At 40.6% G+C, this 13,521-nt stretch overlaps 1 protein-coding gene across 1 annotated transcript; it reads right to left on the bottom strand.

The window, feature by feature from the left end:
* Window positions 1-5,159: 5,159 nt before the first annotated feature.
* On the bottom strand, window positions 5,160-10,650 carry adrb2a (adrenoceptor beta 2, surface a). Its single transcript, XM_039814463.1, has 2 exons — window positions 10,510-10,650; window positions 5,160-10,167 (listed from the first exon to the last, which is right to left on the bottom strand). Exon 2 carries the CDS (start codon window positions 10,165-10,167, stop codon window positions 8,911-8,913), a length of 1,257 nt encoding a protein of 418 aa, XP_039670397.1. The 5' UTR covers window positions 10,510-10,650; the 3' UTR covers window positions 5,160-8,910.
* Window positions 10,651-13,521: the final 2,871 nt, after the last annotated feature.

The following is a 13,521-nucleotide window of genomic DNA, read 5'->3' as shown; positions in this document are numbered from 1 at the left end:
TCCTTTTAGGAAGAAACCTCAGCAGACCCAGACTCTTGGTAGGCGGTGTCTGACGGGGCCGGTTGGGGGTGTGATGAACAGTGGCAAATAATAGTCACATTAAAGATAATGGAACAGTGACTTCGAAGGTCATCGTGGAAGTTCATGTCATAGCGGGGCACATCGTGTCATACTGAGTAGTGCAGTCTTCCTATACCGGATCCTGACTACTCTGTGCATATGAACATCACAGCAGGGCGTTGCGGGATGTAACGTGGCGCTGCAGAGCATGGGTGGATGCAGCGGACGCAGCAGGACGCAGCAGGATGCAGCCGGGAATTGCAGAGAATCGCAGAGCATAGCTCTGCGAAGAAGAAACATAAGGACTCCGGGGAGTAAACTCCCCAGAGCTAGGTTAGTAAGAAGCATTTCTGGGACAGGATGCATACAAAAGGAAACAAGTAGAGATGAGAGAGCAGCTCAGTGTGTCATAGGAAGCAAGGAACTTCCCCGGCAGTCTAGAATTATAATAGCATAACTAAGAGAGGCAGGTTAAAGAGAGGTGCCTGGTCGGGCTAGAACTCTCCCCAACCGGATCGGGCTGTACTGGCCTGCCTCCCTCTACTCTCGCTATATTATTGATTATATAATAAATAAAACTGATGACTACGAAGAGGAGCAGATGGGCCGGGTTAGGTGGATGCTGCAACTCCTCACTCCCTAACTATAACATTTATCAAAGAGTAGGGTTTTCAGTTTACTCTTAAATGTGGTGACGGTGTCTGCCCCTCAAACCCAAAGTGGGAGCTGGTTCCACAGGAGCGGAGCCTGATAGCTGAAGGCTCTGGCCCCCAGTCTGCTTTTAGAGACTCTAGGAACCACAAGTAGCTCTGCATTCTGGGAGCGTAGTGCTCTACTAGGACAATAAGGTACTAAGAGCTCTTCTAGGTATTGTTGGTGCTTGACCATTTAGAGCTTTGTAGGTCAGGAGGAGGATTTTAAATTCTATCCTAGATTTCACAGGAAGCCAGTGCAGAGAAGCCAATACAGGAGAAATATGATCTCTTCTCTTAGTTCTCGTCAGAACACGTGCTGCATTCTGGATCTGCTGGAGAGTCTTAAGGGACTTATTTGAGCAACCTGATAGTAAGGAATTACAGTAGTCTAGTCTAGAAGTAACGAATGCATGGACTAGTTTTTCAGCATCGTTTTGAGACAGGATATTCCTAATTTTGGCAATGTTACGAAGATGGAAAAAGGCTGTTCTTGAGGTTTGTTTTAAGTGGGCATTGAAGGAGAAATCCTGATCGAAAATAACTCCTAAATTTCTGACAGTAGTTCTGGAGGCCAGGGCAATACCATCCAGAATAGCTATATCTTTAGATAATGAAGTTCGGAGGTGCGTTGGTCCCATCACAATAACTTCAGTTTTGTTTGAGTTTAACATCAGGAAATTGTGGGTCATCCAGGATTTTATATCTTTAATACACGCTTGAAGTTTAGCTAACTGACCACTTTCGTCTGGCTTAATTGACAGATATAATTGGGTGTCGTCTGCGTAACAGTGATAGTTAATTGAGTGTTTCCTAATAATATTACCTAGAGGAAGCATATATAAGGAAAATTGGTCCAAGCACTGAGCCTTGAGGAACGCCATGGCTAACTTTAGCGTGCTTGGAGGGTTTATCGTTAATGTTAAGAAATCACTCTAAATTAGTCTAATACATTGATGCCATCAACACAAAGTTTAGGAGCGCAATGCTAATGATTTAGTTTGAAGTTCCCTTGACGTGACGTTTCCAGTCTACGGTTCAGACTCAGACACACGGAGCTCTGAAGCAGACCGGTTTAATGTCCACTCTCTGTAAAATGCTGGGCAGCTTCAGGTTATAATGGATGCGCTCAGCTGTGGACATGCTGCGACAGATGTGTTGTGTTTGTACTCTGTGTACTTCTGCAGTAGTTTTGGGTTTCCACCTCCGATGTAGAGCAGCGTACAGCCACATCTCTAGCTAAACTATTTGTATCATTCAGACACCCAAACGGGGCTCTGTGTCTATCAGACGGTCTGAGATCTACCGTATCAGCAGAGCAATCACGTAATGCACAGCAGACTATGGTGCAGGTATAGATTATTTTCTGAAATATAGTGACTTCATTCTTGTAACTTTATTAACTTCTATAACTTTATTTTTCTCAAAATATCACGACTCCTCCAAATCACAGAGAACATTGTACAACTGTATTTTGAATGTGCATAAAGTTTTGGACATTGCTCAAACACATCTGAAATATTACAGTCCAGGGATTTATTAATACATTAACAACAAAAGACGCAAAACAGGAGGGAAGAGTAAATGATGCCTCTAGGCTACATGTGTGCTGACTCGGATATAATTAGAAAAGTCGATCCACAGGAGAATAAATAGTTGAAAGCAATACAATGCCTGAGAGCCTTACTGCAATATATTCCATTATGTTTTTATGTTTGGATTGTAATCTATGTTTCTCTTCACATAAAGATATTTGCAGCATACATTGATTCAGAAAAAGGTAGAAATAGGTGCATACAAATTCACCAGAATGCTGGAAATGAAGCGTTTAATGCTCAAAATTTTCAATAAATCATTTTAGTTCTTTTGGTGTTATTGGAATAAATAACACTTCAAAGAATCTTTTTTAGAAAAAATCTCAACATAAATCTCACACTAAACTGAAAAAGGCTGTTGCTGCAATTTTGTTAATTTTACAGGAAAAAACACTTATTATTAGATGAGGAGCCTACGATCAAAATAATGAAGTTACTGTCTGTGTATATGTCTGACCTGGGCTGGCACATGTTCACGTTAAAAAGCACAAGTTAACAAGCACTACGGTCACGCGCAAAGTGTCCTGGTTTTAGCTCCAGGAAATCTGGAAACCCTATTATAGACCAAGATATGCAGCTCTTCTAAAATGTTTACAATGATAAGCCTGATTTTGAAATTCATTGACATTTTTAGTATTTCTTTTTATAATGGGTCATGATTTCAGACAAATGTAGACAAAAGCAGACTTCTCACTTGTAGCTGTCAACCTCTGATTTTCCTGGCTGAAATCACAACTTTTGCTAGAAGGTTTTATCAGCTGTACCTTGCTAGCTAGTTAAGCCAACGTTAGCTCCATGAGTTGGTTTGAAATGCTGTCTCGCTGGCTGACCTTTTATTGTTTCCATCTGACTTGTTTTAAATGGGAACACTATAACAGGGTCATTAATATGGAGTTGATGGCTACGTGCATGATATCAGACTAAAAGACAGGTCCCAGGTTAAAAGTCACCATGTTCACCAGTGAAATAAAGATCTGCATTGTTTTTGTGTTGCAGTGAAGAGTTAGACATCAGACTCTTGTAACACAGAGTTTAGATTTATGTTTCATTGTTTATATTTTCAAGCACTCTTGTATCATTCATTTTAATGTTACAAGAGAAAAGGCTTTTAGGATGAGAACTTACTGTACCAGTGTGTTTGGCAAGCTGTCTCAAGCTATTGAGTTTGGCTGGGGTTGCTGGAGTGTTGTCACTTTGCCAGACCTTCCTCCACAGCGCTGTGGAGGAGGGTCTGACTAGTCCACACAGCATTCTGGGATGGGAGAAAAATGTGCTCTGGTTTATTGGCATTTCTTTAAACCAATCACAATCGTCTTGGGCAGCGCTAAACTGTAACACAAAAATGTAGGTAGTTACTGAGGAACAAATGAGGAACGACTGGTTAGTTAATGATTAGTCACTGATTGACTGATTCAAGCACTAGTTAGTGGTAAACAGACTGGTAGCTACTGTTAAATGAATGAGTAATGAATGGTAAGCTAATGATTAGTTACTAGTAAACTATTAACGCACATTCGTTTCTCATCATTCCTCATTCGTCCCTCATTTGTTCCTCATTCGTCCCTCATTTGTTCCTCATTCGTTCCTCAGTAACTACCTACATTTTTGTGTACCTTATTGTAAAGTGTTACCTAGCTAGCTGTCTGGATTTACCCTGCAGAGATCTGAGGAGCAGTTAACCATAGTCCTCAGAAATCCACCGGAGTTTAAAAGGAAGCCCAAGGCAACGGATATCCGGCCTGAATGAGTGAAATCAGGCGGAATTTCCGGTGGCAACAGAGCATTCCCGGAAGTGGAACGTCGAGGATATAGACTACTGGAGTGTTAACTTGCCCAGATCCAAGTCTAGCATAGCCTACACCATTCTATTGTGAACCCTAACCCTGGCCCTTTTTCATGCAACCTGTAACCTGACAAACAAATGTGCCATAGTATAAAATATCCCTTGGCTGTGGTAATATAGCACTTGGTTACTGCTGTAGGATAGTTAGCTTAACTTTTGCAGAAGTCTCTTTAATCCTTACAGCAGTTAACCATTCAGAGAACAAAACAAATATAAATTCCCAATTATCTGGTAAAAATTGTTCATAGATTGAAAGTAGGAAAGATAAAGAGATGCAGAGGGTAAAGTATGTTAATAAAAGATATGTTCTACCCAGCCTAATTTTGCACCCTACTCTGTCACAAAGAAGAGAAGCATGCAGTAGGCTATTTCAGAGTATTTTGAAATGAAATGTGTTTAAAGCACATTATCTCATTTCAAAATACCCTCTGTGTCCAATACCTTTCTTCATGATGAAATCCTGATGTATTACTGTAACTGATTTACAAAAGCTATTATGTTTTTCTGGTCTTGATCTTCTGCATTCCTAACAATGATAACAACTCTAAAGGTTTTTAATCTTCATTCAGGAGATGAACATATTTCATGCTTTAAAAGAAATATGAAAAATGCTTTCAACTCTTAGTGCCAAATATCAAGGCATATTGATGGCTCTATATATCTCCACTGCCCTCCTCCCTTGTATTTTTGGAATTGAATTAGGTGTTTTTTTTGATCTATGATTATTTGGAGCATTGGGCAGACTCAAAAGGAGAATGGAAACATTTTCATAACATCCCGATCTCCTTCCTTTCCATCATTCCATCTAAATCACATGCCAATGACTGGTTTTCACATACTGAAATAGACTTAACTTTTGTGCAGGCCTGATACAGATGGCTCATACCTTATTCTTCAAATTCTTTGTATTTTAGAGTTATAATCTACCACTTACTGTTACGAAATGAAAATGACACATCAATGAGGACATTACATGCAACATGAACATTGTTTATTTTAATACAAATGTTACAGCACATACACTTTTTCATGAATATCACAGGACAGAACATGTTGTAACAGGCTTCATTACCTCAACAAACAGTGACAACAACTTGTGCGAAAAGGGTTTGCAAACGTTGAGTAAACATTCAACTGAGTGACAACTTTTTTCACTCGAAAAAAAGGTTCACATGTAATTGGTTTATTTTTCAAATGACGGCTGAAGCAATATTCAACTTTCCTAAAAAAATAACATTCACATACATCAATTTATCAGATCAGTCCACCTTTGACAACGATCTGTGCTGAGATTCTGCCATTTCTCATGACTCTTCATTCTTACTCACAAACAGGAAAGAGGACTTCCAGAAAAATATTATGGAACAAGTGAACTCTCAGCCAGTTATTGTTTATAGTTCATGAACTCAAACTTGGATTCAATTGTTCAAAAATTCTACAAATGTTTCATGAAAGTGCAATACAGTGCTGCTTTAAGTTAGTGAATGACCTAATCTAAACCATGGGAAGCAGTTCAGGGTAAAGTGACTTTTTTTAAATAGGAACATGAATGGATCAGTGAGGACAGCATTAGCATTAGCCCACCTAAGCCTTGACAATATTAAAATGGTCAATCCATGACATAGATAATATTCTTTTACAATGAAAATATACGTGCCACATTGTAACATATCATCTTAAACTTAAAATAACCTTTTATGTTTGCAGAATTAAACATCCCAGTGGGTAAGAGTGGTAATCTAGAGACAAACTTCATTGGGAGAACTGAATGTTCATTGTATGCATCAGTAGACATGATATATGGCTCCAAACTATCAGCTGTAGACCTACTTGGAATGTTGTAGTGTCAGTTAATCATTCAAGACTCATTTCACATAACTACGTTGTGTCCTCCAGCATAAGGAGGTGAAGACATGAATTACATTCCTTATTATACAGGCGTATTGATGAAACCGTAACCATTAATAACTCTGAGACAGCTGAGGTGCAAGGAGAGGCCACTGCCAGGAGGGAGCAGTGTGGATATATATAGTTCACAAACTGCTCCACTTAAACAGATCACTTCGAAAGGAAATGGCACCACAGTTCACAAACACATCACCACAAGTATATATACAGCATAGCAGGCATAGCAGGCATGCAAACGATCACTTGGGAAGTGCTTCTGAAAATAACAGATGTTTCAAATACAGACCGGTTTTTTTTTTTATCCAGCAGTGACTCATTAATTTAGCGTCAATGCGTCAATTAATTGTGAGTGAATAAATACAATGTATCAAAATCTTGGTCTGGAATCATTATCTGTTTTGTGCTTCGTGCATTATGTACAGTTTTGATTAAAGAAAAAAAACCTGGAGAACATTTGTTATGACATCCAACCCCTGCAATTACTTTGCAGTAAATCCATGAAATAGAAAAACAAAAAAAAGATCAACACACTGGAAAGCTTGTTTTTCACATGGCAAACACTGACGTAAGATGACACCGTATTTACGTCTATTCCTAAGGTCTGTGACAGCAGTGCTGGGCAAACCTAGCATTACAGTACATATGGATTCCTCTGAGGGAACAAAGTTCACAGTTTTGACGGTGCCAGCTGACCTTACTACATGCACTAAAACACAGGTCACTACCACTGATTTAGACTGGCAGAGAATCCCTGCTCCTCCTCTCAACGTCAGTAGCCACATTTAGCATGCTCACTATTTGATCAGAACATAGTGATCGCCAAACTGACAGTGGGAAGGGGGTTACACCTGCAACACTTATCATATAGTGTTGGGAAAAGTGGGTGAATTCTCCAATTCAAGCCCCTACATTACGAGCTCATGTTCCATTAATACATGCCTATGTCAAAAAAGTGACATTTCCAAGAGCCTGTGATCTGAAGACAGGCGATTAAAAAAGAGTGTCTCATTTCAGGTTAGCCATTTGGATCTCATCACATCTCATCATGCAAATTGGGAACTGTATACTATGTAATGTACCTATAGTTCAGAGTTCCCTAAGAGAGGGAGTTATCTGATTCTCTAGCTAAACGGCAGAGATAATGGATTTATTCATGTTTATTTTGCTGGTCTCAGCTGGATTTGGGGCATTTCCTGGAGACTGCACACCGAGCAGTGTCTAAAGTAGACTGACTGAAACAACTGGAACAGCTGAGGCGCTGCTCAGTGGACTCCAGAGTGTCTTATTCAAATGTTAGACTGATTTCATAAAGATCCAGAGATCCGTTTACAGTGAGAGGAGACTCTGGGACTTGTCAGGGAGCTTTGACAAAGGTGCACAACTCAGGACTGTTTTTCTTGTTGTATATTGGCTTCTGAATAATCTCCACCACCACCAGTCTTGGGCCTGGAACTTTGTTATCGCTTGGCTATTTCGACACACTGTTTATTGTTGTGGGTAGTTTGTACCCTTTTGCCATGACTAAGGAAACGGCTTCTCTGGTTTCAGTAAACACTGTACATACTGAAAGACAGCAACTACACATTGTAATAAACAAATAGAGCATGTGCAACAAAAGTGTTACTACCGGCACATAGACGGACGGGACAGGAAGGACTTATACTTACGTAATGGCTATATAATGTACTAGATATTAGTTTACATGTCTCACAAATGAACCAGTGGACTGAACGCAAGGTATGACTGTTAGGCTGTGTAGCAGCACAGTTTAAAACAAGTGCATTTATTCATATAACAGCTGCAAGCTTTAAAGGTTGATACCCAGGATTAACAACATTAATGCAATCTGCTTTCCACTAAATGCCATTAGATATCTTCAGGGCTGATAATGGAATCTGGCTGATCCAACGTATAGAAACTTGACTAACAGAGGATGGCCCCAAACGTTTTGGCACCTTGCACCAGTGAGATGTAGATAACTTCATATCTCTGATGCTATCTGCAGGCCACAGAAACACTCATGCAGCATGCTGTAAAACACTAGAGCAGGACCTCACCACATTGCTGAGCAGTGAGGAGAAAAAGACAGGTTCTGCCACACATGTTGATGATATTTCATCAACATTTCAAATCTGGAAAGGAAATTTAGCCAAATTATTATATACATTATATTATTTGTGTTGATTTGGAATGTATTTCTTCAAACAAAGCACCAAAGAGGCATCACGTTTATGCCTTCCATGCTTCTCATCCATTTTCTGATGGAAATAAGAACTGCGAATTGCTGCCCAAATGGAATTTATAGCTTCTAACAACATTTACTTTGAATTTCAAAAACATTTTTATGCTAATAAATTGTGGGAACTTTTGCCAAGAACTATGAAATAAAAGCAATTCCCACAAATTCAATGTGAGCCTGATAAGTAGAAATTCTATAATGCACAGATCATATAGTGAAGTACGTACGTACACGGCTGAGATACTATACTGCCATAGTGTAACTTCTGTGGACAGTGAGTTAATGTGAAATAGTCAGTTAAGAAACACATGTTTAAAAGATGTGATGAGGTAGATGGAAGTTAAACATGAGAAATGTAACAAAAGGAAAGGTGATCTACCTACAGTTTTTATTCAGTTTTGAAAGAGGAAGATAGTTTCCTCAGCTGAACATGATTATTACAGTTTCTATTAAGCGGTCTCTACCCGTCAGTTCGACTGGCCTTACCTTCATTAGTCAATTGGAAAAAGGTTTATGATAGCAGTGTAAACATGCCTTGATCACCCTGCTAAAAGAAGTCTCAGGGCTCCAGGTTTAAAGGACAGTCGTTACAGTCGATAGGCCTTTGTTGCAATTCCCGTTGGGGTCCACTGATCTATCCACACTGCCGCAGACCCCCGCTCCCTTTCCCACACACCCTTCATTAGTGTCACTGTCATCCAAGCTGCCCTTACTTCTTCCTTGCTGTTCGCTCTGCCAGCTGTGCCTGCTGTAGACATATCCATTCATGGGCCCCGCATTGCTGAGGCGGTTCCTCTTCATGCAGAGGATTTCCTTGAAGGCATACCTGAACTCAGGACTCCGGCAGTAAATGAGCGGGTTGAAGGCAGAGTTTGCGTAACCTATCCAGTTAAGTATCCTGAAGGTAAGGTCAATGTCCTCCACCTTCCATATGGCCACCACCACGTTGAGCAGAAAGAAGGGCAGCCAGCACAGAGTAAAGATCCCCATGATGATGCCCAGTGTCTTTAGGGCTTTGTGTTCCCGTAGGCAAAATTTGGCCTTCTTGTTGCCACGCCCATTGTTGGCCTCCAGAGATTGGAGGTTGCTGTTGTCGCTGTTGTGAAAACGTCCAACGCTTTGGTCAATCTTCTTCAGTTGGCGCTTGGCCTCCTGGAAAACGCGGCTGTAGACAAAAACCATGATGACCAAAGGGATGTAGAAGGAGATGATAGAGGAGGTGATGGCGTAAGCCATGTTGGTGTAGAACTCACAACAGCTACTGTCCTCAATGCAATCCTTAGCTTCCTTATCAACTGATATCCACCACTTCATGTGGATGGGCAGGAAAGATATCAAGGCGGCAATCACCCACACCAGCACAACCACAATGCGAGCCTTGCCCTTGGTCAGCATCGACTGGTAGCGGAAGGGAGAGGTGATGGCCAAATAACGGTCAATAGCTATGACACACAGGGTCTCGATGCTTGCAGTCACACAGAGCACATCAGTCGCAGTCCAGAACTCACACCAGAAACTACCAAAGTGCCAAGTCTTAAAGATGATGTAGCAGGCACCGAAAGGAACCACAATGAGACCCATGACTAGGTCAGCACAGGCAAGGGATGTGATGAAACAGTTGGTGACATTTTGGAGACGCTGGAAGCGGGCGATTGCCGTTATGACCAGGATGTTGCCAAAGACAATGCACAGGACGAGTAAGGACATAATCATACCCAGCAGGATCATTGTTGCCTCACTGTAACCCTCCTCAGTCTTAGCTGGGTCCGATGACGAGTTGATCATCCCTGCACTCACATTGAGGTACACTGGGAGGGTTGTACTTCCCATCTGAAGAGACCATATGTAGATGACACACCACACACACACACACACACACACACACACACACACACACACACACACACACACACACACACACACACACACACACACAGGTGAAGATCACAATTTAAATCTAAAAGTGGCCTAATAAGAACTGAGGAAGATATGCTTAAACCTTTGCACTAAATACTGTAAATTCACTGATGTGTCTGTTGTTGGTTGTATTTCCACACAAAAAAGGAGAGCAACATTTGCACCACAAAACAAATTCATTACATCCTGCTAGGCTTCAGCAAGCACAGTTAAAAAAACATGTTAAACAAGCCGAGCAAAAATAAAAGTACAAACCTCCACAGGTAGTTGTCTTGTTTCCTGCCTCCCATACAAAGTAAAAATGTCACTGTTCTCATGTCTTTCTTTCTACTGTCTGTTTGTCTTAGTCTCCATGTGTCTCACTCACTCAGACTTCCTCAGTTGAGCAGTATTTCTTCTAATGTGTCTCCCAGGCTATTTGTCAGAGCCCTTATAACGTGCAGTGATGACATCATGGTCAGTGCTCAGCCAATCAGACAGCCAGCCTGCGGAGGGTGCTGAGAGCACCCGAGACTTTAAATACATTGTCCATGCAGCCGTTGCTGCTGCAGGGCTGCGTGAGTCAAAAGCTGCAGACACAAGGGAAGACTTTTCTTCTGACTTTTAGTTCAGCTTTACATATTTTAAACAAATACAAGCAATATATTAAAAGCCATGCATATACACAAACATGATAGAAGCAAGCATTTATGTTCAAAGTTGAACATTTAGTTCAGTTGCGCAGTCCAAGCACTGAGGAGGTTGTACAGCTTTTGCTTGTTAGTCCGCATCATATTAAAAACAGGTGAAGCTTTCCTTGACTCTTTGAGGAGAAAGTTTGAAGCACAAGTGATCCAACGGGCACGTTAAACCAACTTCAATTTCATGATTTATTGTGAGGTGAATTACTACTGCCTTGTCCTGCTAAAACCTTGGTGTGTTAATACTTATCCTGCCATAATGCTAAATGAAGACTATAGCATAAACAAAATGTTGAGAGTTTTTTAGATACATTAAATCAAAAACATGTGTTTATGTAATGCTACATTGATAAATATCTAAAGGTTAAACTGCACTCCTATTTCTGGATATGAATCTGCACCCACGGCCCTGAGAGTGTACGCTGCAGGACACAAACTAACTCACCCTATGCTGCATCAGAATTGAAAAAAAAGGTTTTTAGGATTTAAGGCAAATTTGCATTGCTGTAAAGCTTATAGAGTCTATGTAAAGACAGTAAAATGCAGTTATTCATAGCACGGTTTCTGCATCTGGAATATTCACATTCTGAGATAGAGCAAACTGTATTATCTATGTATTAGCTAAACAAACAGAGATCAGTGTTGGAACCAAAATGCTACCAGTGAAAGATAAAAAGGCAGAGGGTTGAGAAGAGATCAGCCACTGTGGGGTGTGACTGTTGTTTCTCTGCTTCAGTTTGTGCCTCAGCCTTGCTTGTACTGAGTCAGCATAATGGCACTTACACTAAATAACTATCACTATGAGTATGTATAGAAATACGTTTCTGTATACAAGAATAAGCTGAGTGTGTATTTAAAGAGTTAGAAAGTTAAGAACCACATCATCCTATTTGCAGTGATAACTTTGAGACCATTTGGACTTGGGGAGCACTTGAGAACTAAACTGCCTGTGGAAAGATTGCACACGCAAAACACAAATGGTATTCACAGATTTATTCTGGGAATGAACTTTTTACAGACACACTGGACAACAACTTAACCACTGCCTGAGTTCTGACACCACACAACTTTCCAAAATCTAACAGCCATGTGCTGTAAATGGAGAATTCTCCATTCAATATTTACTGCATTTTTATCCATGTTGTGTGCTTAACTGTCTCTGCTGCTCACACCAGATTACTGCAGTAAAATGATCGATGCTCTTTCAGACATCCGCCATCAAGAGATAAACACATTTTCCAGGCTTGTTGTGCAATGATTTTGTATGAGTTCTCTGATGATAATCACATGCCGAGGCAATTGAGATGAAATACAGTATGATGGGAGGTTGGGCTAGTTTTGTGAACAATATAACAATTATGATAGAGGATGGATCATAAACTAAGTAGGTTTGTTTGGTTCTCTATGGGTGCTATGGGTTCTTGCAAGTGTGTTTGTGCATGTATGTAAAAGAAAACACTAGAGCTCAAATGCATACATTACCTCCTGCTATGCTTTCTCATATTGCATTTCAGCCTTAAAGAATTTGACCTTATGTTGCCCCTTTAGTGGAGGTCCATCCGTCCAGCTCTTTAATCCATGGCCAAATCTCACAAATTTCAAGGCAGATTACCATAAAATGTGCTATATATTTGTTAATTGCACCCATAGAGCAATGGCTCTCTGGGCCCTATTTTAACGATCTTACCGCACGGCATGAAGCGCCTGGCGCAGGTGTGTTTAGGGCATGTAGGAATCCATTTTTGCTAGTTTAATGGCGGAAAAAAGGGTCCATGCGCCAGGCGCATGGTTCTAAAGGGTTGTACTTAGTGTCTTCATTAATCAGAGGTGTGTTTTGGGCATAACATGCAATCAACCAATCAGAGATCATCTCCCATTCCCTTTAAAAGCCAGGCGCGTTTGGACCTTGGAGCATTACTATTATGATGGAGGATTTGCACCGTAATATTTTTATTTGTAATCTTCTGCATGTGTGTGTGCTGCTGTGCGTCCTTGTGTGTGTAACAAGCATAGTGTGCGCGTGCTGTACATGAGCCTAGGAGCATTTTACTAATGCTCTGTTAAAATAACAATGAAATGCTGCGTTATTGACTTTAGACCAGGTTTTTGTTGGTCAATGGCCTCAAGATAGCAATACACCAAGAATGCACCTGAACACACCTCCCTGTAAGACCAGCATGCCCATGGGTCACAGATGGGCGCAGGTGCATTTGCTATTTAAACGACGTGGGCGCTGAACGGGAAACTGACAACTGCATTGGTCTTAAACTAGCAAAGACACTTGCATCGGGCTTGGCTGGGTGTGAGATAGGGCTGTCTGACCTACTTTCTAGTTAAACACTTTGTTGCATGACAGCTTTTGTTTGCAGGATGAACATGGATATTCATGATCTCAGAATGAATATATATATCTTTAGATTATACCCTTGACCTTTCTTCAAGTGTTACCATTTGGATGAAATTTCCACTTAATAAATGTAATATCTACTGTATATCTTATGTACAAATTGCCCTGAAATATACAGAGCACATAACATCTAACTAAAGGTTAAAGCCTTTTCACTTTGAACCCCCCTTGAGCTTTAGT

The sequence above is a fragment of the Perca fluviatilis genome, chromosome 10, assembly GCF_010015445.1.
Source record: "Perca fluviatilis chromosome 10, GENO_Pfluv_1.0, whole genome shotgun sequence".
In the NCBI taxonomy this organism is placed as follows: Eukaryota; Metazoa; Chordata; class Actinopteri; order Perciformes; family Percidae; genus Perca; species Perca fluviatilis.
Note: the sequence above shows the minus strand (reverse complement) of the source record. Positions and strands in the feature narration are given on the sequence as shown.

Excerpts from the sequence above, each read along its gene's own strand:
- adrb2a (XM_039814463.1), bottom strand. The coding sequence starts at position 10,167 with ATGGGAAGTACAACCCTCCCAGTGTACCTCAATGTGAGTGCAGGGATG.